Genomic DNA, 25,196 nt, shown 5'->3' with positions numbered 1-25,196 from the left:
AATAGTACAAAACAAAACTAATATACTAATCTTGCTTAAAATGTTGAAAAGAATGTTTCATCTTTAACGGTATGACTTTTGGAGATCAGTTCATCTTCTACTCACTTAACTATTCACAGTAACAGAAATTTTGACCAGGGGTGCCCAAACTTTTGCATGCCACTGTATATAATGAAAAATGAGACATTGTCAACCACAGCAAGAAAAGTAACAGCAACTGTATGATTTGCCAGAGACATATCTGCTGCTGCCAGACCCTCCCCCATTTGTGCATCTCCAAACAGACTTTATCCAGTTACCTAAATGTATGGGTTGTGATTTTGTACATGTTGCTGTGTTTGTTGTCTCCATGGGTGAAAGCTTATCAAACTCATAGAAATGATGCTGTAACTTTTTGGTGTACGTTCTTACCCAGTGTCTGCAACAGAAGGAGTTATGGAACATACACCAACTAAGGGACAATTATTTTAATAACTTCTAAGTATCATCAGTGGTTAGCTTGTAGTTTCTGATGAGTTTTGTGAATGACAATTGATCTTCCAAGTAAGAAATTTGAATGTACACAAGGTTACTAATTGGTTAATATCCATAACTGCTGGTCAATTCTGTGTAAAAATGGCATCTCTCTGTTCGGACTTCAGAGCAATGTGGTGACAGGGGCCATGCTGTCCTCCTCGTGCACGAGTAAATAAAGTATGTTTGAGGACCAGTGTGAGTTTTCAGAGTCCAGTTAATTAGAGACAACGTTGCCTCCCTGTAGTGTTACGCCCATTCAATGCTCAATGGACTTCCTCAGGTCCTTCAGTGAAAGGACTCTAGACTATGGTCCTTCCCCACACAGCCTTTGCACTGAATTTCAGTGCATCCTTCAGCATTTATTCCTGAGCCTGGAACGTGCCAGTCGACGGCATTCCTACACAGGCATCTGGCTGTGCTGGAAGTCCAGCAAGTTTCGGGCAGACCAAAGGACGTTCTTCACTGAGTTGATGATTGTCCAGCAGCATTCGTTGCTGGGAACAGCCTGTGGCTCAGAGACTCACTTTCACCATCACAGTCACTCCTTTAAGCATTGAGAGTTTGCGAAGGAGACTCAAGACAACCTAACCCACTCCGGCTCCACTCAGAAGGTCCTGAAAATGAACCAGTCTTAACATGACGAGCTTTTTGAAAGTTGTTAGTTTAATTGGAACTCTGTGTCGGTGAAAGTTTTGTTGAATCAAGGCCGCGAATGCCGTCTGGGAATAGCACAGAACGTCAGCACCTGAAATTCCAATTGCCTGTCTGGGAAATGACAGGAATTCGCCCCCAGAATAACCCATTTCAGAACCTTTGACAGTTCCAAGGAGTGATGATAAATCATCTGCGGAGCGTTTGAACTTGCTGGGTTATTGAACATGTACACAGGGATCTGGGACACAGTTACTATCGCAAGATAGCGAGTCACAGTTGTACAGCATGGAAATGAGTTGTTTGATTAATCTTAATTTGTTGTCCATACAACCACATAACAATTACAGCACGGGAACAGGCCATCTCGGCCCTTCTAGTCCGTGCCGAGTGCTTACTCTCACCTAGTCCCACCTACCTGCACTCAGCCCATAACCCTCCATTCCTTTCCTGTCCATATACCTATCCAATTTTGTTTTAAATGACAAAATCGAACCTGCCTCTACCACTTCTACTGGAAGCTCGTTCCACACAGCTACCACTCTCTGAGTAAAGAAATTTCCCCCCCCCCCCCCGTTACACCTAAACTTTTGCCCCCTAACTCTCAACTCGTGTCCTCTTGTTTGAATCTCCCCTACTCTCAATGGAAAAAAGCCTATCCACGTCAACTCTATCTATCCCCCTCATAATTTTAAATACCTCTGTCAAGTCCCCCCTCAACCTTCTACGCTCCAAAGAATAAATACCTAACTTGTTCAACTTCGACCTTTCCCTGTAACTTAGGTGCTGAAACCCAGGTAACATTCTAGTAAATCTCTGCACTCTCTCTATTTTGTTGACATCTTTCCTATAATTCGACGACCAGAACTGTACACAATACTCCAAATTCGGCCTTACCAATGCCTTGTACAATTTCAACATTAGGTCCCAATCTCTTGTGTAGAATATAAATAATAATGTATCTACTATGGTGATGTCTTTACAACCATTTAAACAAAGGATGACACAATTCAAAACCTCGTCACAGATGGGATATCGGGATAATTGATGAAAACTTCAGCAGCGCTTTGAAAGAACAACTTGGTGAGGGAGGGAGTAAGAGGCTGAGGTAGAAAGCCGAAGCTGGGGGTTCCAGTGCTGGGCAAGTGTGTCTGATGGAGGGCAAAAATGGAAAAGAGATTCACATCACAGGGAGCCAATGGGAACGGGGCATTCGACTCCTTCATCTGCTCTACCATCCAATAAGATCCCGTCTGCTCTTTCGCCTGTGAGCCACTTTTTTTTCTCTCTACCCCCAGATCCGTTTTCCTAAAATCTCGAATTTTGGAAGAGGTGGGAGACATGCCCAAGAACGCAGCTGGGTATTTTAATATTGTGTGTCTGAATCTAGCGTGAGACAGCACACTAATGATCTGGAGTGTCTGAACATGTCTTCGAGCTGATTAATGTCATTGTCAGCAGAGGAGAATGGTATAAACAACAGTGGTACACACAAAATCCGGGAGGAACTCAGCAGGTCAGGCAGCATCTATGGAGGGGAATAAACAGTGGACATTTCGAGCCAAGCCCCTTCGTCAGGACTGGAAAGGGACAGGTGGGATTTGAGCGTGATTTTTTTGGGGGGCTCTGCCTGTCAGCCCAGTCCCAGGTGTACTCCCGGGCCTGGGGATGGACAGAACGGTCCACGTTCTGGGGCCGAAGTGATGGTCGGTAGAATTGTGACCATAGGTACTGTTCCGATAAACACTTTGCCTTTGTTCTGCCGACAGAGTCTGGAGACACAGATTAGCAAAGTGGGATGGGGACGAGTCTCCAGACGCTGCCCATGCATGCATTGCCCACACGCTCCTTCACCCCAAGGTTCTACTCACTGCCGGGATATTATGGGCAATTTACAGAGGAGATTTAGTAATGCAGACTGGAGGTTTTGGGATGTGGGAGGTGCCCCGTGCAGTCACATGCAAAAGGCAAACTCCCCACAGACAAATCCCGAGGTTAGGATCGAACCCGGACGTTTGCACGTTGCTCTGTGTTTACTCGGCTCCCTACTCTCTCACCTCGAACCCTCCCTGTGGAGGCGAGTTCAACGTTACTCATCTCCGCGGGTGAACAGCGTTCCTTGGAACTTCTGCTGGTCTTTCAGCAGATTGGTGGCAAAAGGAATTCGAGCGGCTGAGGTAATCGCTTTTCAAGGTCAGGAGCACGGGATCAGTCCACATCTTGGAGGTTTTCTTTTCTCGTTTCTTCCAGGAGCTCCAGTGTTCCAAAGGCACACTGGTGGGTAGGTCAACTGGCTGCTATAAATTGTCCCTTGTGAGGGGATGAGTGGTTGAAGTTGGGGAGTTGACAAGAATGTAGGGAGGGATTAAGAGGACGTAAGTAGGATTAGTGTTGTGGTTAATTGGTGGAGCAGGATGGACGGGCCAGTTGGCCAACCCCTTCTCCTATCTCTTGTATTCTCATATTAGTATTATTGACTCGTTTAAATTGATATTTCATCTTTTCCCCCCTTGTGGCTTTTTAGGTCCCTTCACATGGTTTTAAAGGCTTCCCAATCCTCTAACTTCCCACTAATTTTTATTCTATTATATGTTCTCTCTTTTGCTTTTACCTGGATTTTGACTTCCCTTGTCAGCTACGTCATCGTCCCTTTGGAATAATTCTTTTTATTTGGCATGTATCTATCCCGCGCCTTCCGAATTCCTCTCAGCAGCTCCAGCTATTGCTGCTCTGCCGTCATCCCTGCTTGTGTCCCCTTGCAATGAACTTCGGCCCGCTCATCTCTCATCCCTTACTCCACTGTAATACTGATACACGTGACTTCAGCTACTCCCCCTCAAGTTGCAGGATGACGTCTATTAAATTATTAACACTGCGTCCTAAGGGTTCCTTTAATCAAATCCGATTTATTGCGCAATACCTAATCCAGTGGGCGCAACCGGAAGCTGTTCCCAAAAGCTATCTCCTAGGCATTCTACAAATTCCCTCTTGTGTGTATGGTGACACAGTTAGAGCAGCTGTCGGCTGGAATCCGACCTCCACTGGTGTGTGTGTGAGTGTGTGTGTGTGTGTACGTGAGTGTCGGGTGTGTGTGTATGTGAGTGTGGGGTGTGTGTGTGAGTGAGGGTGTGGGGTATGTGAGTGTGGGGTGTGTGTGTGGTGTGTGTTGTGTGTGTGTGTGAGTGAGTGTGGGGTGTGTGTGTGAGTGTGTGTGTGTTGTGTGTCTGAGTGCGTGTGTGTTGTGTGTGTGGGGTGTGTGTGAGTGTGTGTGTGGTGTGTGTGAGTGTGTGTGTGTGTGGTGTGTGTGTGTGAGTGTGTGTGTGTGGTGTGTGTGTGAGTGTTTGTGTGTTGTGTGTGTGGTGTGTGTGTTGTGTATGTGTGTGTGTGTGTGGTGTGTGTTGTTTATGTGTGTGTGAGTGTGTGTGTGTGTGAGTGGGTGTGGGTGTGTGTGAGTGTGTGTGTGGGGGGGGGTGTGAGTGTGTGGTGTGTGTGTTGTGTGTGAGTGTGTGTGTGTGAGTGTGGGATGTGTTTGAGTGTGTGTGGGTGTGGGTGTGTGTGAGTGTGTGTGTTGTGTGTGTGTGTGTGTGGTGTGTGTTGTTTATGTGTGTGTGAGTGTGTGTGTGTGAGTGGGTGTGGGTGTGTGTGAGTGTGTGTGTGTGTGGGGGGGGTGTGTGTGAGTGTGTGGTGTGTGTGTTGTGTGTGAGTGTGGGGTGTGTGTGTGTGAGTGTGTGTGTGTAGGTCTTTGCACGTTGACCATGTGCGTGTTGATGGGTTAATCTGCCGCTGCGTAAAAACGTGAGATGGAAAATCAGATTGAAGAAAGAAGATGCCAGAGACAGTGTGGTGAGCGCAGGGTTGACCCCCACTCCACCCCCCCCCCCCCCCGCACCTACACGGAACAGAGTGCAAACGGCAGTAGGACAGAAACAGTTTGTTTCTTTAAATAGGAACGCGTTCAAACCCGGAAGCACTCGTGTGAAAACTAAGGCGCTGGTCGGGATAGACTGGAACTTCATTGCCAGAAACAGAGGGGTTTGCCACATCGTGTACCTGAAGCAGCTCGGGATTAACACCCCTCCCACACAATGCGCTGTACAACTGCCTGTGTTAGTGAGAGTTCGGGTTCTGTAGGTTGTAGGTGTAGCCGCGTGTCACAATGTCACACACATACTACACATCCACAAGCTCACTCCCATGCACACTTGCTATACACGCACCCACGTGCTCACTCCCCCCCAAGTCACGTACACGCTGACACGTGGGCGTGTGCGTGGAAGTCGCGTGTACACGCAGATGCACAATCACTTGCGAACACGCAAGTCGAGCAGACGCCTGGACACGGCTCTGCACACGCAGATGGCGGCACGCATCTCTCCCTGTCCACATTCCCACCGCACAGGGTCCTCTGGAATATTGTGCGCAGGGCCGCTCCCCCCGACCCAAGGAATGGCGGTTCGCCGGACGGGAGGCGAGGTGCTGGATTATTCTGTGAGAAAACGGGCCTGTAGGCTTCGGAGTTCAGGCGACTCAGAGAAGATGTCATTGCAAATCCTCCCGAAGATCGACAGAGTGGAAGATGGGTTGTTTCACCTTCCCCCCACCCGATTTGAGAGGTATGCTGGCGTTCACTGTGTCAGAGGAAGGGGTCGAACGTCAAGACCGCAGACTGGGAGACCGTTTTGCTGAACACCTACGCTCTGTCCGCCAGAGAAAGCAGGATCTCCCAGTGGCCACACATTTTAATTCCACGTTCCATTCCCATTCTGATATGTCTATCCATGGCCTCCTCTACTGTCAAGATGAAGCCACACTCAGGTTGGAGGAACAACACCTTATATACCGGCTGGGTAGCCTCCAACCTGATGGCGTGAACATTGACTTCTCTAACTTCCGTTAATGCCCCTCCTCCACTTCTTACCCCATCCCTGACATATTTAGTTTCCCCCCTCCCCTTTTTCTCTCTCTCTCTGCCCATCACTCTGCCTGTTCTCCATCTCCCTCTGGTGATCCCCTCCCCCTTTCTTTCTCCCGAGGCCTCCCATCCCATGATCCTTTCCCTTCTCCAGCTCTGTATCCCTTTCGCCAATCACCTTTCCAGCTCTCAGCTTCATCCCACCCCCTCCGATCTTCTCCTACCATCTCGCATTTCCCCCTCCCCTCCTACTTTCAAATCTCTTATTATCTTTCCTTTCAGTTAGTCCTGACGAAGGGTCTCAGCCCGAAACATCGACGGTGCTTCTCCTTATAGATGCTGCCTGGCCTGCTGTGTTCCACCAGCATTTTGTGTGTGTTGTTGTTAATGTCGACAGCGCTTCTCCCTGTAGATGCTGCCTGGCCTGCTGTGTTCCACCAGCATTTTGTGTGTGTTGTTGTTAATGTCGACAGCGCTTCTCCCTATAGATGCTGCCTGGCCTGCTGTGTTCCACCAGCATTTTGTGTATGTTGTTGTTAATGTCGACAGCGCTTCTCCCTATAGACGCTGCCTGGCCTGCTGCGTTCCACCAGCATTTTGTGTATGTTGTTGTTAATGTCGACAGCGCTTCTCCCTATAGATGCTGCCTGGCCTGCTGCGTTCCACCAGCATTTTGTGTGTGTTGTTGTTAATGTCGACAGCGCTTCTCCCTATAGATGCTGCCTGGCCTGCTGTGTTCCCCCAGCATTTTGTGTGTGTTGTAGGGAGAAATAATTTGTCTTTGGAGGGAGGTGAACCTCCGCTGCTGCGGGTGTGGGGTGGGCAGTGCTCAGTTACCGGGTTGTGAAGATTAAAGGAACTGAAGGACGAAACTGCGGCAGGAAAGGCTGATGGAGGTAAAACTGTGGCTGTGGCGTAATTAGATTTTCTAAAGGTATTTGACAAGCACATGAATTTAGAGGCCACGATATTGGACAGGGTGTGTCAGAATGAACTTATAGGCAGATGGTCCATGAAAATGGGGGGAATTAATTGAGACACAAGGTCCCGCAAATACTGGAAACTAAAGCAACAGGCACAACGCTGGAGGCACTCAGCGGGGCAGGCGGTGTGTGTAGAGGGGATTTGACAGCCGACGTTTAACATGAAGGGTCTCGGCCAGAAACATCGACTGTTTATTCTCCATAGATTCTGCCTGAACAGCTAGAGTCCCACCAGCATTTTGTGTGTGTTCTTAAAATTTCGAGCATCTGCAAAATCTCTTGCGTTCACAGTTACGGGATTTTCGCGGACTCCCAGTCCTCCGAATCACCGGGTCATCGCTCTTCGATGCCTCGAATCCGTATCGAAAGAGATCCGGTCGGGTTCTGACACAAACCTCCACCGCAGGCGTCAGGGTGGGTTTGACCTCACGAAACGTGATCAGTTCCGCAGACACGGGAAGCCGGCTCTGAGAACGGAAACACGAGAGATTCCGTGTGGGGCTGCACCAACCTCTCTGTGTGTGTTAGCCTTCGTGTGTCTCTGCGTGTCCGGCGACGTGATCCTACGTGGCGGGTAACAGAACGTACTTGTGTGAGTCGGGTATGTGGGGTACGCTTGCATGTGTGTGTGTGTGTGTATATATATATATATATACACACACACACACACACACACACACACACACACACACACACACACACATACATATATACATACATATACATATATATACACATACACATATACACATATATACATACATATATACACATACATATATATACATACACACACATATATATACACACATACATACATATATACATACATATACATATATATACACATACATATATACACATATATACATACATATATACACATACATATATATACACACACACACACACACACACATATATATATATACACACACACATACATATATACATACATATACATATATATACACATACACATATACACATATATACATACATATATACACATACATATATATACATACACACACATATATATATACACACACATACATACATATATACATACATATACATATATATACACATACATATATACACATATATACATACATATATACACATACATATATATACATACACACACATATCTCAGCATGCGTACTTCGCTATGTTGGGGGTTGGGTGCTTGTCTGCATACGTGTGTACGTTTGGCAGTGCACGTCACGTCACGCGTGAAATGCGTGTGCATGCTTTTAGTTGCGTGTATATTTAATGCAGTGTGTCAGTTGTGAATACACATGTTAGCACGCGCTATCAGTCGGGTGATTGTGTCTCGGTGAAGATGATACTGAGGAGAAATTCTGGGGGGGGGGGGGTTAAAGGTGGGGGTTTAATACACCCCGCAGCCTGAGCGGGAGCAGCTAAAATCGGACGTGTCGGTAGTACAGTGGAGTAAAAGTACTGTACAGGGGCATGAGAAGGAAACGGGGCAGTCGTAGGGATGACGGTCCAGCAGCGATAGATTGAGTTTCTGGGAAGGGCTCATCGCCAAGGAGAAGCGCTCTCAGGGGAGGGGAGGGCGAGGCGACCGTGGCCGACATGAGAAGTTAAAGACGGTACGAAGACAAACGATTAGGAAGGCATGGAATGCTGCAAAACCCGTGTGAAGCCAGAGGACTGGAAAGCTTTTAAAAACCAACAGGGGATAACTGAACAGAAAACAATAAGGAAAGGAAAGATGAACTTTGAAGTTGAGCTGGCCGATACCAAACTTTGTTATTCTCGGATATAAAGAGTAAAAGAAAGGCAAGCGGACATCGGGACGCCGGAAACGACGCCGCACGGGTCCGGCGGACGAAACTGGGGAAGAAAGGAATTTAGCGCCACTCTTCACTGTGGGAGACGCCAGCAGTGTGGCAGAAACGCGAGAGAGGGGCAGAAGTTAAGTGTGGCCACTATCACGAAGGAGAAGGTGTCTGGAAAGCTGAAAGTCATCTGGATCTGATAGACTACACCCCAGCGTCCGGAAAGAGGTGGCTGGAAAGATTGCGGAGGAATTAGCAGTGATTTGTCAATAATCGCTGTTTGAGAATGGCTCCAGAGAAGTGGAAAATTACACTCGGCACGCCACTTTTCCAGAAGTTGGACTGGCTTCCGTGGTTGGCAAGCCGTTAAGAGTCTATCATCGTGGACGCCTTTTCAGAGAGCTTGGAAGCCGCGATAAAATAGATCGAGGTCGGTATTGTTTCCTTCAGGGGAAATTTTGCCTGACAAATCTGCTGGGAATCTTTGAGGAAGTAACAGGCAGGGTGGACAATGAGAACTGAGTGGGTGTTGTGTACTTGGATTTTCAGATGGCCTTTGACAAGGAGCCGGCCATGAGGCTGCTGAACACGCGAGCCCGAGGCATCCAGGAGACAGGCCAGTGTGGATAAACGATCGGCCGACCGGCAGAGTGGGGAGAAAGAGGTGGGGGGGGGGCATTTCTGGTTAGCTGTCGGAATTGGGACCGCTTCTTGTCACGTTATATCAATGACCCGGACGACGGAGTTGACGTCTTCGTGGCCAAGTTTGCAAACGATACAAAGACGGGTAGACGGGCAGGTAGTGTGAAGGAAGCAGGGGATCTGCGGGAAGACTTGGACAGAGTGGGAGAATGAGCGAAGAAGTGGCAGATGGAATACAAGGTGGGGAAGTGTGTGGCCCTTCACCCTGATAGAACGGGAAGCAAGTGGAAGAGGACTTGCGACACCTCCTGCAGGGTTTTCTGAGGAGGTTACTAAGGGAAGCAAATGCAATGTGTGCAGTCACTTTGTGGGGACTACAATATTCAAGATCCAGACTCAAGTTCGCCTGTTGCCATTCTTCAGTGGACAAGCATAAAAGAGAGCGAAATAGACAACAGACAGTAGGTGCGGGAGTAGGCCATTCGGCCCTTCTAGCCAGCACCGCCCTTCATTGTGATCATGGCTGATCATACACAATCAGTACCCCGTTCCTGCCCTCTCCCCATATCCCTTGACCCCGCTATTTATAAGAGCTCTATCTAACTCTCTTGAAAGCATCCAGAGAATTGGCCTCCACTGCCTTCTGGGGCAGAGCATTCCACATATCCACCACTCTCTGGGTGAAAAAGTTTTTCCGCATCTCTGTTCTAAACGGCCTACCCCTTATTCTTAAACTGTGGCCTCTAATTCTGGACACACCCATCAGCGGGAACATGCTTCCTGCCTCCAGTATGTCCAATCCCTTAATAATCTTATATGTTTCAATCAGATCCCCTCTCATCCTTCTAAATTCCAGTCGCTCCAATCTTTCAACATATGACAGTCCCGCCATTCCGGGAATTAACCTCGTGAACCTACGCTGCACTCCCTCAATAGCAAGAATGTCCTTCCTCAAATTTGGAGACCAAAACTGCACACAATACTCCAGGTGGGGTCTCACCAGGGCCCTGTACAGCTGCAGAAGGACCTCTTTACCCCTATAGTCAATTCCTCTTGTTATAAAGGCCAGCATGCCATTAGCTTTCCTCACTGCCTGCTGTACCTGCATGCTTGCTTTCATTGACTGATGTACAAGAACACCTAGAATAGTTGTTACTCCAGATACGATGCAACATGAAAATAACACGATTTTAAAACACCATCAATTGTTACACGAGCGTGGCGGTGGACGAACCCCAAGTGCAGAACACGGGCGCGGAGGCAGCGTCGGGAGACGTTATTAACGTAGCGAGCGTGGAGCCGGTTTCCAGGAGCGATGCTAGACTTAGAACTGGCTGTCCTAAGAGCCACGAAACGAGGTTACTCACACCGGACTCGACCAACGAACTGGCAGCTCCTTGTCGTGGTCACAGGGTTTTTAATTCTGCGTTTGCTGATGGAAAGTAGGTGTGTGTAGTCAGTGGAACCTGGGAATGATTGGGAACTGAACGAGGGGATTGAGGCCCAATTCCTGAGGTAAGTAGCCAAGTGGGGGTTGCCCGAAGGGACCGTGACATCAATATGAAAACATAAGATTAGTTTATAGACAAGTTGACATTGGGTACAGGAGTATCTGTACATAGGGTGACTGTAACAACAAAGAAGTTTTGGTGGGGCAGGGGGTCTGGTGTGATGGGGTGGTGACCAGCTTGGCGGCTCGGGGAAAGTAACTGTTTCTGAGTCTGGTGGCCCCGGCATGGCGGCTGTGTAGCCTCCTCCGTGACGGGAGTGGGACAGACAGTCCACGAGCGGGGTGGGTGGGATCCTTGCTGGCCTTTTTCTCGCGCCTTTCTGGATGGCGGCCAGGCCGGTGCCGATGATGCGCTGGGAGGTTTTAACTGCTCGTTGTCCTGTGCAATTGCCCTCCGGTGCAGTGGTGCAGCGCGCTAGGGCGCCCTCTGCTGCGCATCTGTGGAAGTATCGATGCGCACCGACCTCCGCAGAAAACAAGCGGCCTCGGTGAGCTTTCCTGAACGTGTCGGATGCGTTCTGGGACAATGGGGGATTGCGTGAGCTGTGCACTCCCAGGAGTGTGTAACAGCTGCCGATGTGAAGAGAAGTGTCCGCGGTGGCCAATAACCATCTCCTCCGCCTTGTTGGCATGGACGAAAAGGTGGCTTGCCTGCCACCAGACAAGTTTAAAAGCCAGGATGAAATGTTGAGGCTTTGTAAGGCATTGGCCACACCGCATCTGGAGTATTGGGAGCGGCTGTTGGCCCCTTATCTGAGAAACCAGGTGTTAACATTAGAGGAGGTCCAGAGAAGATTTTCCAAAAAAAAAATCCGCAAATGAAAGGGTTAACGTATGAGGAGAGTTTGATACGATGCTCTGGGCTCGTGCTCGCTGGATATTAGAAGACTGGGGGTGAGGGGGTGGTTTCTCATTGAAATGTCTAGATGGAGTGGATGCGTCCCGGGTGACTCTCGGAGCCGGATGGGAAGGACGTATCTTTCGAACAGAGATGAGGCCGAATTTCTTTAGCCTGTGGATTTCATTTCCACGCTCGGCTGTATTTAAACTGGAAGTGAATGGGTTCTTGTTTAGTAAGGGCGCTGCAGGTTACCCGAATAAACCAGGAGAATGGGATTGAGAGAGACTACAGATCAACCACGATCCAATAGCGGAGCAGATTCGAATTGTCTCATTCTTCTTCTGTGACCTGTGTTTTACATATTGCAGACAGGGTGGGGAGTGGTTAGTGTGGTGTGGTGTGGTCGGAAGGGAAGTGCCCCGGGCCGGGGGTTCGAGGGGTGGGTTGGTGAGGGTCTATCAGACGGGAGAATGTTGGGTTTGAATGAGTATGGGGTATGGGACGAGTGCGCGAGGGGAGAAGGGGCCTCCCGGAGATGGGGTTGAACGGTTTTCCCAGGGACGCAGGAAAGGGGTTGTATCAGACACCCGGAGGAGGGAGTGGGGGTGGCGTGCCAGAGGCGCAGGTAGGGGAGGAAGGGAACGTCGCTGAGACGGGAAGGGACAAGGAACGGGTGAGGCATCCCTATAGGAGATGTCCCAGAAATGGGAGAGTGTGGAAGTGAGTATGGGGCGTCCGGTGCAACGGAGGGGCTGGAGAGAGAGGAAGGAGGGCCGTCCCGGAGATGGGAAGGAGGACGTGGTCTCACACAGACGAGGGGAGGAAAAGAGGGGGATGGGGCATTTCAGAGACAGGGTGGAGAGAGCTGGATGGGGGGTGGGGGGAGGTGGCGTCCTATATAGGGGGAGGAGGTGCCAGATACGAGGCGAGATAGTTGGGATGAGGAGAATATCGCTAAAACAGGGGAAGGGTGCGTCCTGGAGACAGGATTGGGCAAGGGGGCATCCCAGAGATAGGAAGACTAGGAGTGTCCCGTGACCGGGGCAGAGGGGGGAAGAAGATGGTGTCCCAGAGTCGGCAGGGAGAGGTCGTCCCAAATACAGGGGGCAGGGGGCACCCTAGAGACAGGGGAAGCAGGTGTTTTGAGAGAAGGGTGGGGTGAGGAGGAGGAGAAAGGGGCATCCAAGAATCCAGGACAGATGGAAGCGGAGGGGGAGGGGAGAGTGTTGGAAGGGCGCCTTCCAGAGAAGCGGGGAGGGACATTTCAGATACAGGGAGAGGGGTAGGGGAGGTCCCAGAGGTTGTACAGTTGGCATCTGAGAAAGGATGATGGGGGAAAGTGGGTTTGCCAGATATGGAGATGGGTACAGGCGGGGAGCAACACCGAAGAGAAGGGAGTGGGGCAGAGTGGGAATCCCAGAGACGAGGGAGGGGTGGACAGAGACAGGGTACGGAGGGGAGAAGAGTGAATTGGGGGGGGAAGGGAGCTCAGAGAATGGGCAGAGGAGAGGCTGACAGAGATGAAACAGGGAAGGGGGAGATTCAGAGGCTTGGGAAGGGGATGACCCACAGGTGGGGGAGGGAGAGGGTTGGGAGACCAGGAGGTGTGAGGGATTGAAGAAGGGGGAAGGGGTACCCCCAAAAACAAGTGGACGAGGAAAGGGGAGGGTGGGATACGAGGGGAGGGCAGGGTACAACAATCCAAAGGCAGATGCATGGGGTGGCCAAGGACGGCAGGTGTGACGGGAGGAGGGTGACACAGAGACGATGTTGAGGGTGGTAGTCTGGGGAGGAGGGAGACCTAGAGTGGGAGGGGTGAGGAAGCGGTGTCCCCATCTGGAGGGGGGGGGGTGAAGGGGAAGTGGCACCCAGAAGTTGTGAGGGGTAATGGAGCAACTCAGAAGGGAAAGGGGTGGAGGGGAACATAGAGAGGGGCGAGTGGGTATAGGTGACCCAGAAAGTGGTGGAGTGGAAACCCAGGAGTGGAGTGGGCAACCTAGAAACGGGGGTTGAGGTGGGAAGCGGAGTGATCCAGAGGGGGCAGGGGTGAGTGGTTACCCAGAGACAGGGGTGAGTGGGGATTTAGAAGGGGGAAGTGGGGGGTTGAGTGAAGGGTGTGACCAGGAAATTGAGGGGGTGGAGACTGTAAGGGGAGATCCAGATTGAACGCTGAATGGGTTAACCAATAGACGGGGAGCACACCTAGAGAAGGGGGGGAGGGTTGCAGAAACACTGGGGAGAATGGGCGGCAGGCCCAGAGACAAGGGGGGGGGGGGGGAGAAAAGCGGGTGACCCAGGGAAAAGGAGTGACCCCGAGACTGGTAGGAAGGGGTCGACCCTGAGATGGGAAAAGGGGGTGAGCATTCTGGAGGAGGGGTTGGAACAGGGAGACCAACCGAACTGGGAGATGAATGGTCTCAGCTGAAATATCGACTGTTTATTCCCTTCCACAGATACTGCCCGACTTGCAGAGTTCCTTCGGCATTTTGTGTGTGTTAATGGTTGTTAACACCTGTAAGAATGTATCATGACTGGATTCCATGTTTGCGAATAAGGGATTAGAAGCTGCACCGGATTTCAATCGGTCAATATCGATATAAAACTGACAACTCCGAGCTGAAGTTTCAGAACAGTTCGGTGACGGGGGCCCGGACTGTTGTCCCGGTGCACAAGTAAAGAAAGTTGGAAGGAAGAGCGAGTGCAAGTTGTGGGAGACCAGGTGATCGGTGAGGTCACTGCACCCCAGAGCGGTGACCGTCACGACAGGGACAGACTGAGGGGAGCGGCAGGGATGGGTTGAAGGGGAAGCTGAGAGAACAGAGAGAGAGACAAGAACATCGCTACAGGTGGTGGGGCAGGAACACTGGCAGGGACCAGAGGGGCAGAATGGCCTCTTTACCGTACACTCAGTGTGCTGCACAGTCAGTAAGAACCTGAAACACAAGTTTTAAAATAGACCTGATTATTTATGACAGATCCACAATATTAATCTCTGGTCCAATTAAAGGCCGATGTCATCAGAACAAACTTCTCCCGAGCCCGATGACCAGGGTTCGGCCCCAGGTGCGATGAACAGCAGCGGTAACTGCAGGATCTGACAACAGTCACTCGTAAACCTGCAAATGGGTTCTCCAAATGTGATGGTTAAAAACCTAACACAGAGTTACTTGAACTGCTTTTCCTCAGTGTGCAGTTGCTGGTGTTTCAGGCAGGTGCGATGACCTAGTAAACCTCTTTGCTCACACAAAGACGTGTGCAGACTCTCAGTATTGCCTCACAAGGTGGGATGACCGAATGAATCCCTGCCCACAGTCTCAGCGGGTGAACGGCTTCTCCCCAGTGTGAACTCGCCGGTGTGTCTGGAGGTGGGACAGCTGAGTGAATCTCTTCCCACACTCGGAACAGATGAACGGTCTCTCCCCGGTGTGGACTGACTGGTGTCTCAGTAGATGAGAAGAGCGAGTGAATCTCTTCCCGCACTCAGAGCAGGTGAACGGCCTCTCCCCGGTGTGAACTCGCTGGTGTGTCTCTAGGTTGGATGGACCGAGTGAATCCCCTCCCACATTCGGAGCAGGTTGAATGGTCTGTCCCCAGTGTCTACCCGCTGGTGTGCCTGGGTATGGGATGACGCAGTGATTCTCTTTCCACAGTCGGAGTAGGTGAAAGGCTTCTCCCCCGAGTGAATTCGCCGGTGTGTCACAAGGTAAGAGGATCGAGTGAATCCTTTCCCACAGTCTGAGCAGGTGAACGGCCTCTCCCCGGTGTGAACCCGCTGGGTGCCTGGAGGTGAGAGGACGCAGTAAATCTCTTTCCACATTCCGAGCAGCTGAACGGCCTCTCCTCGAGTGAACCCGCTGGTGCCAGCATCAGGTGGGATGAACTCGCGAATCCCTTCCGACACACGGAGCAGATGAAGGGCCGCTCCCCGGTGTGGGCTCGCTGGTGCGTCACCAGGTTGGACGACCGGGTGAATCCCTTCCCACACTCGGAGCAGGTGAACGGCCTCTCCCCGGTGTGAACTCGCTGGTGTCGCAGCAGCTCGGATGACTGAGTGAATCCCTTCCCGCAGACAGAGCAGACGAACGGCCTCTCCCCGCTGTGAACTCGCTGGTGGGCCTGCAGTTCGGATGGCCGAGTGAATCTGCTTCCGCACTCGGGGCAGGTGAACGGCTTCTCCCCGGAGTGGACTCGCTGGTGGGACATCAGGCTGGACGAGCTGCTGAAACTCTTCCCACACGCAGAGCAGGTGAACGGCCTCTCCCCGGTGTGAACCCGCTCGTGTGTCTGCAGGTGGGAGGCCTGAGTGAACGTCTTCCCCGCATTCAGAGCAGGAGTACGGCCTCTCGCCAGTGTGAACTCGCTGGTGTACCAGCAGATGGGATGACTGAGGGTACCTCTTCCCACAGACCGAGCACACGAACGGCCCTCTCCCCTCTGTGAATCCGCTGTGCGTCTGCAGGTGACACGACTGGGTGAATCCCTTCCCGCAGTCTGAGCAGGTGAACGGCCTCTCCCCGGAGTGAACCCGCTGGTGCCGCAGCAGGTCAGCCGATCGAATGAATCCCTTGGCGCAGACGGAGCAGATGAAGTTCCGCTCCCCTCTGTGAAATCGCTGGTGGGTCCGCAGCTGGGACGACTGGGTGAACGCCTTCCCGCACTCGGAGCAGGAGAACGGCCCTCTCCCCGGTGTGAACCCGCTCGTGGCTCCGCAGCTGGAATGACTGGGTGAACGCCTTCCCGCAGGCTGAGCAGGTGAACCGCCTCTCCCCGGTGTGAGCCCGCTGGTGTCCTCATCACGCACGCGGAGCAGGTGAACAGGCTCTCAGCGGCACTACTTTCTGACGTAGCTTCAGCTTGGACGGCAGAACGAATCACATCCCACAGTCAGAACAGCAGGTGAACGGTCGAACTACCGTGTGAACTGGCTGATGTATCTTTGGGCTCGATAACTGAGCATATCCCCTCCCACACACGGCCTCTCCACAGTGTCAACTCTCTGGTGTGACTGTGGTTGAATGGCTGAATGAATCCCTTCCACACACACACACACAGCAGGTGAATGCTATCTCCCTGCTATCAATTCTCTGGCAATTCACCAAATCAGATGTTAGACATAGTGAATCCCTTGGAAAATCATTGCGTTTGAAGGACTGATCTCTGGTGAATAAAAGCTGGTGTGTTCTCAGCACCCCGGTTCCACTGGATTTCAGGGAAATTCATTTCGGAGCTGGGATGAGGTACAAAGAAAATACCTGGTTGCCCCCTTCAGTAACTTGTCGGCAATTTACACAGCGTGTCTCCAGGTGGGTTCATCCAAATCTCACCCGGACACTGAACACGTGTTCGGATTCTCCTTGCTGTGACTGCTGTGCTGTCTTCTCAAGCATCTCCTCCTCCACAGTCAGAGATTCGGGTGCTGGTGAGCCGACCGTTACAACGTAATTGTCCTCTTGTTGTGCTATGAGATTCCTGTACACAAAGCCCGTTGCCGTTCCTCTCCTGTAAAGAGATGTATAGAGTACATCGGTGGGTGAAAGGCAGCTTCCGGGTGAGATGGTTTTAGTCTCTACGGCGAGCTCTGACCAGTGACAGCAAGTTGAGAAATGACTCCTCATTTGCTAACAGGCATCCAGACCAACCATCAAACTCCCTGTCTGTGTCACAATGGACATGTCTGCCCGTCATCGATCTGTGACTTGGCTCAGTTTGTCTCTCCCAGTCGGTATTATTTCAGGTTCTGGGCACGTCCCACAGAGCTGCAAAGAGCACATGATATGACATGAAGTCTTCTGGAGACTTTCTAATTATTCTGAGCCCTCCTCCCCCTCCAAGTGATTGACGGTGGTGAAATGACCAATGGCAATGGATATGAAGGGTAAGTGATTAGACGTGTGACACTTTGTGACGTGAACGCTACAAGTCACTTGGTGCCCTGGACAAAGGCGTCTGATATCATGTTCTCAGAGAGAATGGGACAAAATGACTTCACGGGTAGAAGGGTCCAGACTGGAGGGCGTAAAACAGAGGTGACTTTCTAAAGAACCAAAGTTGATGCAAGAATTCTGATTTTTTTTCTTGCAGAACTAATTAACATTTACGTTGACTGTTAGATAGACCTAGTACATTCTTTCAGACCTCAGTCTCAACTAAACACATTATAGCAGATAAAACAGTACAGGACAGAAACAGGCCCTTCAGCCCACAATGATGTACTGAACCAAACAGGCCGACTAATCCCTTCTGCCTACGCAGTAAATGAAATGGTTGACTCTTTCAACAATAATTTGAAAAATATATTAACACTGTGGCCCCACTAGGGTTAAAAAGAATTAACTTACTAAAACTTCACCACAGTTAAGCAACTTTATCTGCGAACTGACGAGTAGCTGAGAGAAAATGGACGAAAGCTGACTAGACGACCATCATAATGTTTTCTAGCTTCCTTTAATGCTGGTATAAACCTCTGCAAGAAGAGCCCGTTTTTCCAAGATTATTACAGAGGCTCAACTATTACCCAGGTGTTGAAACCTGCCCCAACCTATAATGTCGTCAGTCAAGCATCTGCCACAAATGTGAGGAATTTTCATATCTTAGGAAAGTTTCAGTCAGGCTGCAGAGCAAACCACAGCATGAAGCCGACCCTTGTCAGCGACTTTAGGCTCAACCCTGATACTGACAGGGGCTCAGTTCTAATTCTCCCGAATCTAAACGCTGCCCTTGACACAGTTCACCGCAACACCCTGAGAACTGGATCCACACACTGGCTGTGTCCTTAACTGGTTTCTGGCTCGTGCATCTGCATTGGAACGTGGGGGGGGGGGGGGGGGGACATGGATTCAGATTTCTGGATAATTCAGACGTCTTCTGGGGCAGCTATGACCTGTACAAAAGGGACAGGTTGCACTTAAATCTGAGGGGGAATCAATATTCTTGCAGGCTGATTTAGACAGGTATATGGAGAAATTTAAGGTGGGGGGATATATGGGAGGCAGGGTTTAAGGGTCAGCACAACATTATGGGCCAAAGGGCCTGCACTGTGCTGTACTATTCTATGTTCTACTTACTAGAGCTGCTGGGAGTGGTTTGAACTAATATGGTGGGGGGGGATGGGAACTAGTATGATCGAGCTGACGATGAGCGAGCAGGTTTACAAGTAGAGATGTAATATGTAATATGAATGGAAGGAAGGACAAGCCAATAATTGGGTACACATGCAAACAGAGCAAAGAGTTAAATTGTACCTAGCAGCAAAATTCAAAAGGGCGAAGAATGCAGGATTGAAGGTGCTGTATTTAAATGCGTGTAGCATTCGGAATAAGGTGGACGAACTCGTGGCGCAGTTAGAGATTGGTCGGAATGACGTTGTGGGCATCGCTGAGTCGTGGCTGAAAGAAGGCCAGAGTTGGGAGCTTAACATCAAAGGATACACTTTGTATCAAAAGGACAGGCAGGAAGGCATAGGTGGTGGTGTGGCTCTGTGGGTAAGAGATGGAATTACCTTCTTTAGAAAGAGGTGACACAGGGTCAGAGAAATGTTGAATCTTTGTGGGTGGAGTTAAGAAATTGCAAAGGGAAGTAAAAAAACCATGATGGGAATCATATACAGGCCTCCAAATAGTAGCCAAGATGTGGGGTTGAGATTGCAGTGGGAGCTGGAAAGGGCTTTAATAAGGGCAATGTCACAATTGTAATGAGGGACTTCAATATGCAAGGGGATTGGGGAAAGTCAAGTTGGTGTCGGATCGCAAGAGAGGGGATTTGTTGAATGCCCTATGGGATGGCTTTTTAGAGCAGCTTGTGCTTGAGCCTACTCGGGGAAAGGCTATCATACATTGGGTGGTTGTAATAACCCAGATCTTATTAGGGAGCTCAATGTAAGGAACCCTTAGGAGAAAGTGATCATGATTGAATTCATACTGTAATTTGAGAGGGGGAAGCACGTGTATCAGTATCACAATGGAATAAGGGGAATTACGGAGGCATGTGAGAGGAGCTTGCCCAGGGGGGATTGGAGGGGGGATACTGGCGGGGATGATGGCAGAGCAGAGATGGCTGAAGTTTCTGGGAATAGTTCACAAGCCACAGGACAGATATGTCCCAAAGAGGAAGAAGTTTTCAAAAGACTAGGGTGGTAACCATGGCCGACAAAGGAAGTTAAGGACTGAATTAAAGCCAAGGAAAGGGCATGTAATGTAGCAAAGGTGAGTGGGATGTTGGATGATTGCGGGTTTATAAAATCCAACAAAAGGCAACTAAAACAGCTATAAGATGGGAAAAGATGAAATATGAGGGCAGTCTAGCTAATAATATAAAGTGGGATACCAAAAGTGTTTCAGTTATACAAAGAATAAAAGGGAGGTGAGAGTTGATATTGGACCACTGGAAAATGATGCTGGTGAGGCAGTAATGGGGGAGAAAGAAATGGCAGCAGAACTTAATGGGCACTTTGCAATAGTCTTCACTGTGGAAGACACTAGCTGTGTGCCAGAGGTCCGTGAGTGTCAGGGAGCAGGAGTGAGTGCCAAAGTGCTAGGAAAAGGTCTTACGGTGGATAAGTCACCTGGACCAGATAAACTACATCCCAGAGTCCTGAGAGAGGTTGCTGAAGAGATAAAAGATACATCGGTTATGATCTTTCAAGAATAACTTGATTCTGGCCTGGTTCTGGAGGAATGGAAGACTTCAAATGTCACACTACTCTTTAAAAAGGAAGACAAAAGAAAGGAAATTATAGGCCATTTAGCCTAACCTCAGTACTTGGGAAAGTACTGGAGTCTATTATTAAGGACGGGGTTTAGGGGTACTTGGAGACTAATGATAAAATAAGTCAAAGTCAGCATGGTTTCTGTGAAGGGAAATCTTGCCTGACAAATCTGTTGGAGTTCTTCGAGGAAGTAACAAGCAGGGTGGACACAGGAGAGGCAGTGGGTGTCATTTATTTGGATTTTCAGAAGCCATTTGATAAGGTGCCACACATGAGGCTGCTTAACGAGATAAAATCCTATGGCGTTACAGGAAAGACACTGGCATGGATAGTGGAATTTCTGGTGGGCAGTAGGCAGCGGGTGGTAATAAACGGGGCCATTTCTCGTCGGCTGCCAGTGACTAGTGATGTTCCTCAAGGGTCGGAATTGAGACCGCTACTTTTCTCATGGTTTGTCAGTGATTTGGATAATGGAATTAGTGGCTTTGTGGCAAAGTTTGTGGATGATACGAAGATAGGTGGAGGGGTAGGTAGTGTTGAGGAAGCAATACAATTGCAGCAGGACTTAGACAAACTGGAAGAATGGGCAAAAAAAAGTGGCAGATGGAATAGAGTGTTGGGAAATGTGTGATAATGCATTTTGGTATAAGGAGCAATAGTGCAGACTATTACCTGAATAGGAAAGTTCAAACATCAGAGGAACAGATGGACTTGGGAGTCCTCGGGCAAAACTCCCAAAAGGTTAACTTACACGTCTGTGATAAAGAAGGCAAATGCAATGTTAGAATTTATTTCAAGGGGAGTAGAACATAAAAGCAAGGAGATAATGCTGAGCCTTTATATGACACCAGTCAGGGTGCACTTGGAGTATTGTCAAAAGTTTTGGGCCCCATATCTCAGAAAAGATGTGTTGTCATTGGAGAGAGTCCAGAGGAGGTTAATGATGATCATTTGCCAGCTTTGGGCCTGTACTCACTGGAATTTAGCAGAATGTATGGAGATCTCATTGAAACCTACCAAATGTTGAAAGGACTAGATAGGGTGGATGTGGAGAGGATGTTTCCTATGGTGTGGTTATCCAGAACTAGAGGGCTGTTATGAAGGATGAACAACTCTGATGGGCAGAAGGGTGCAGAGTTGCCCGTTTCCCTCCCCCCCCCCCCCCCCCGGGAGAATCACAACCTGTTACTGTTGCTATGGTGCTAATGAGAGAGAAAGAGAGACGAAGGGAAAACATACTGGGACTGGAACATTTGCTTCAGATAGGGGAGAGATAACACCGGGGGAGAGAGACCATATTATGACTCCTGTAAGACTTATGGCTCCGGAGAGGGCTGTTTACTTGGTACTATTCTGTTCATTAAAATTCCTCAGTGGACAGCCGGAGTGGGCTGGTTTGATGGACTAAGCCATTCAAAACTGATTGACACCTGAGACCCCGTGAGTGGGGATAAAAGTGGGGTCTGGGGAGACACCCCTCAGACACACCAGGAGACACACTAGTGAGCACTGCTTGAGTGTTGGAACCCACGAGAAGGTGTGGGGCATCGGGGACCGAACAACGGATCGGTCAGTTTAACTCTCAGCATTATAGCAGGGCCAGTGGGGGCTTGTGTGTGTGTCCGCCTTTGCCTGGGTGACGAGTCCACCACGGAAGGATGGTCTAGCTGAAGGATAGAGGTGTCATACCTGAATGGCCACAACACATCGATGGATCAAGAACGTAAAGGAAGGTTTGCCTGACTGTAGCTGTCACTGTTTGCTCTCTCTCTCTCTCTCTCTCTCTCTCTCTCGCTCTCTCTCTCTCTCCAACAATTACAACAAAACCACCAACAACTACCTCAGCACGTATGAACTGAACTGAACTTTATATTCACATATGACAATTCATTATCCCCTAGACAACGATAGAGCTTGTTTATTATTGATTATTATTATACCCACACTTTTAGGTTTAGTATTTGCTAACGTGTATTATCTATATATTTGCATTGTTGATATTGATTTGTATATTTTACTAATAAACACTGTTTGAAAATAGTACCACCAGACTCCAACAGATTCTTCTATCTTTGCTGGTCAGACACCCAGTTACGGGGTACGTAACAGGGCACAGCCTCAATATTGAGGGGTGACCCTTTAGAACAGAGGTAAGGAGGATTTTTTTTTAATTAGCCAGAGAGTCGTGAATCTGTGGAATGTTCTGCCACAGACTGCAGTGGAGGCCAAGTCTGTGCATATATTTAAGGGGGAAGTTGACAGCTTCCTAATCGGTCAGGGCATCAAAGGATATGGCAAGAAAGCAGGCGTATGGGGTTGAGTGGGATCCGGGATCAGCCATGGTGGAATGGCGGAGCAGACTCGATGGGCTGAATGGCCTAATTCTGGTCTTACGTCTTATGTCTCTCAGAGATACATGAGATATCTCTGTCTTGGAGACCAGTTTTCTGAGAGATTCGACACACCTTTTGGTGTTGCTCAGGGAAGCTGACTTGGTTCACTGCCTTTCCCCACAGGACACATCAGTGGAGAGCATAAACCTGATTTCCAGTTGTACAGATGACTCACAACTGTACACCCCAGTTCAGCCTGTTGATGATAACACCCGATCTCTCTGGCTGGAATAAACCCACGGGTGAGCAATAATTTCTTAAAACCAAATGAAGGTAAAACTGAAATGCTTTTGGTTGGTCCCAAAGCCAAAAGAGTTAAAATTCTGGGAACACTTGGAAACTTGGCTCCCTTTGTAAAATTGGAAATAACAAGCCAGGGTGTTATCTGTGATTCAGATTTGAATTTAAAATCCCACAGAAAGGGAGTGACCAGAACAGCATTTCTACACTTCAGAAATATTACAGAAAATATTTTGAATTTCTCTTACTTGTTTTAAAGATCGCAATGGTCTGAAACCAGACTACATCACAGAATCTGCTTTGTTTTATCATCCTGCCGAGCTCTCGGGTTCTGCTGTTCTTTTAAATTTGAGCAATCTTCCTCAAAAGGTACTTGGCAGGTCAGTGTTTTTGAACTACGCTTCTATACGGTGGATATCAACACCAAAAGCTGTAAGGGATTCAGACTCAGTTCACACTAGTGAACGCCGACTCAAAGCCCGTTCATCTATTTAAACTTGACTTTAACTGACATCATTTTGTCTTCTAGTTTCATGTTCTCACTATATCTCATTGGAAGCCACTTTGAATGAGATTATCTGTAAGAAGGTGCTCTATAAGTAAGTAACTCCACCACGAGCTAAACTATTCTCCCGTCTAGTTCCAATTTCCAGCTTTTTTCCCACATCCCTTGATACCCTGACTAATCAGATAAACTGTCAATCTCCTCCTTAAAAACCTTCAATGACTGGCCTCCACAGCTGTATGTGGCAACGAATTCCATAAATCCACGACCCTCTGGCTAAAAAAATTTCTCCTCATCTGTTAAATGGGTACCCTCTAATTCTAAGACTGTGACCTCTTGCCCTGGACTCACCCACCAAGGGAAACAGCCTTTCCCATCTACTCTGTCCATCTGTCCCCGTATCCGCAACTGATCTATATCCCACTGATTTCTTTGTCAGTCTTCTATGTTCTTCACAACTCCACCAATCTTCATATCATCTACAAATTTACTAACCGACCCATCTACATTTTCATCCAGGTCATTTATATACATCCCAAACAGATCCCTGTGGAACACCACTAATTACAGACCTCCGACTAGTACTCTCTGAATATAACAGCCTAATTCACCACGGACTTATCTGCCAAGAAAGTGTCCTGCACGCTCTACATCCGAGATTAAACTCGGAACCCTAGTTTTGTTCCGAGTTCCAGATCCTTGGATGCAGATCGCTGAAGCTCGGCAGAGTTTGGGAGATCCATCCACTCCCATTCCAAGCACAGCCCGAAGACTGGCGGGTAAAGCCTCGGCAGAGTCATCCATGGCCGCCTCTCTCTACCCGGAAAACCCCACGGACATCTATCCGTCGGGGTCCCAGCACCCTCATTGATCAGTAGGAAATTTCCCTGGGCCCGGGTGCGGATCGCAGAACTGAGAAAGTGGGAAAGCAGCCTGTCCTGGGGTGCATGGCCACGATGTGTCCGGAGCTCGCGGCAATTGTTCCTCAATCGGGGCGCGGTGTCCAATGCTGATGAAACCCCCACCAAAACCCTTTCCTACCTGCTCCCAATCCTCCAAAGCCTTTGGTCCACTGAGCGCATGCGTGACTTTACAGGAACTATTTGACACGTGGCGCATGCGCACTTGATCGGTCGGTCACCGACGGCGAGTTCTAAATCGTGGAGATTTCTGGGTAAGCAAGGTGCCATTTAAGTTTCTGCAAGGACAGTTTCCCCTCTGCCGCAACCCTCAAAACCAATCAATATTTTTATTTCCTGACGAAGGGTCTCGGCCCGAAACGTCGACAGCGCTTCTCCCTATAGATGCTGCCTGGCCTGCTGTGTTCCACCAGCACTTTGTGTTTGTTGTTTCAATATTTTTATATGTAAAACTCAGCAGCTACTATAACACAACAAGCAATATATTTAATGTCAACCGGTGTTCCTTGTGTCAAAAGTCCAACACACTTACATATGCAGAAATTAAACAAAATTACAAGAGATTCTG

At 49.2% G+C, this 25,196-nt stretch overlaps 1 protein-coding gene and 1 long non-coding RNA gene across 2 annotated transcripts; both read right to left on the bottom strand.

Annotated features, from left to right (window-relative positions):
* Window positions 1-14,836: 14,836 nt before the first annotated feature.
* Window positions 14,837-16,836, bottom strand: LOC140716435 (uncharacterized). The gene is given in 2 exon segments (XM_073029172.1): window positions 14,837-15,714; window positions 15,716-16,836. Coding segments are annotated over 2 exon segments (1,479 nt in total). The 5' UTR covers window positions 16,661-16,836; the 3' UTR covers window positions 14,837-15,180.
* Window positions 16,837-16,843: 7 nt separating this feature from the next.
* LOC140716436 (uncharacterized) lies at window positions 16,844-24,786 on the bottom strand. The gene is made up of 3 exons (XR_012096297.1): window positions 24,750-24,786; window positions 21,243-21,325; window positions 16,844-17,622 (listed from the first exon to the last, which is right to left on the bottom strand). It is a non-coding gene; the product is annotated as an uncharacterized lncRNA (long non-coding RNA).
* Window positions 24,787-25,196: the final 410 nt, after the last annotated feature.

This window comes from Hemitrygon akajei, chromosome 25, assembly GCF_048418815.1.
Source record: "Hemitrygon akajei chromosome 25, sHemAka1.3, whole genome shotgun sequence".
NCBI lineage: Eukaryota > Metazoa > Chordata > Chondrichthyes > Myliobatiformes > Dasyatidae > Hemitrygon > Hemitrygon akajei.
The sequence above is the reverse complement of the archived record's forward strand: the minus strand, read 5'-3'. Positions and strand labels throughout refer to the sequence as shown.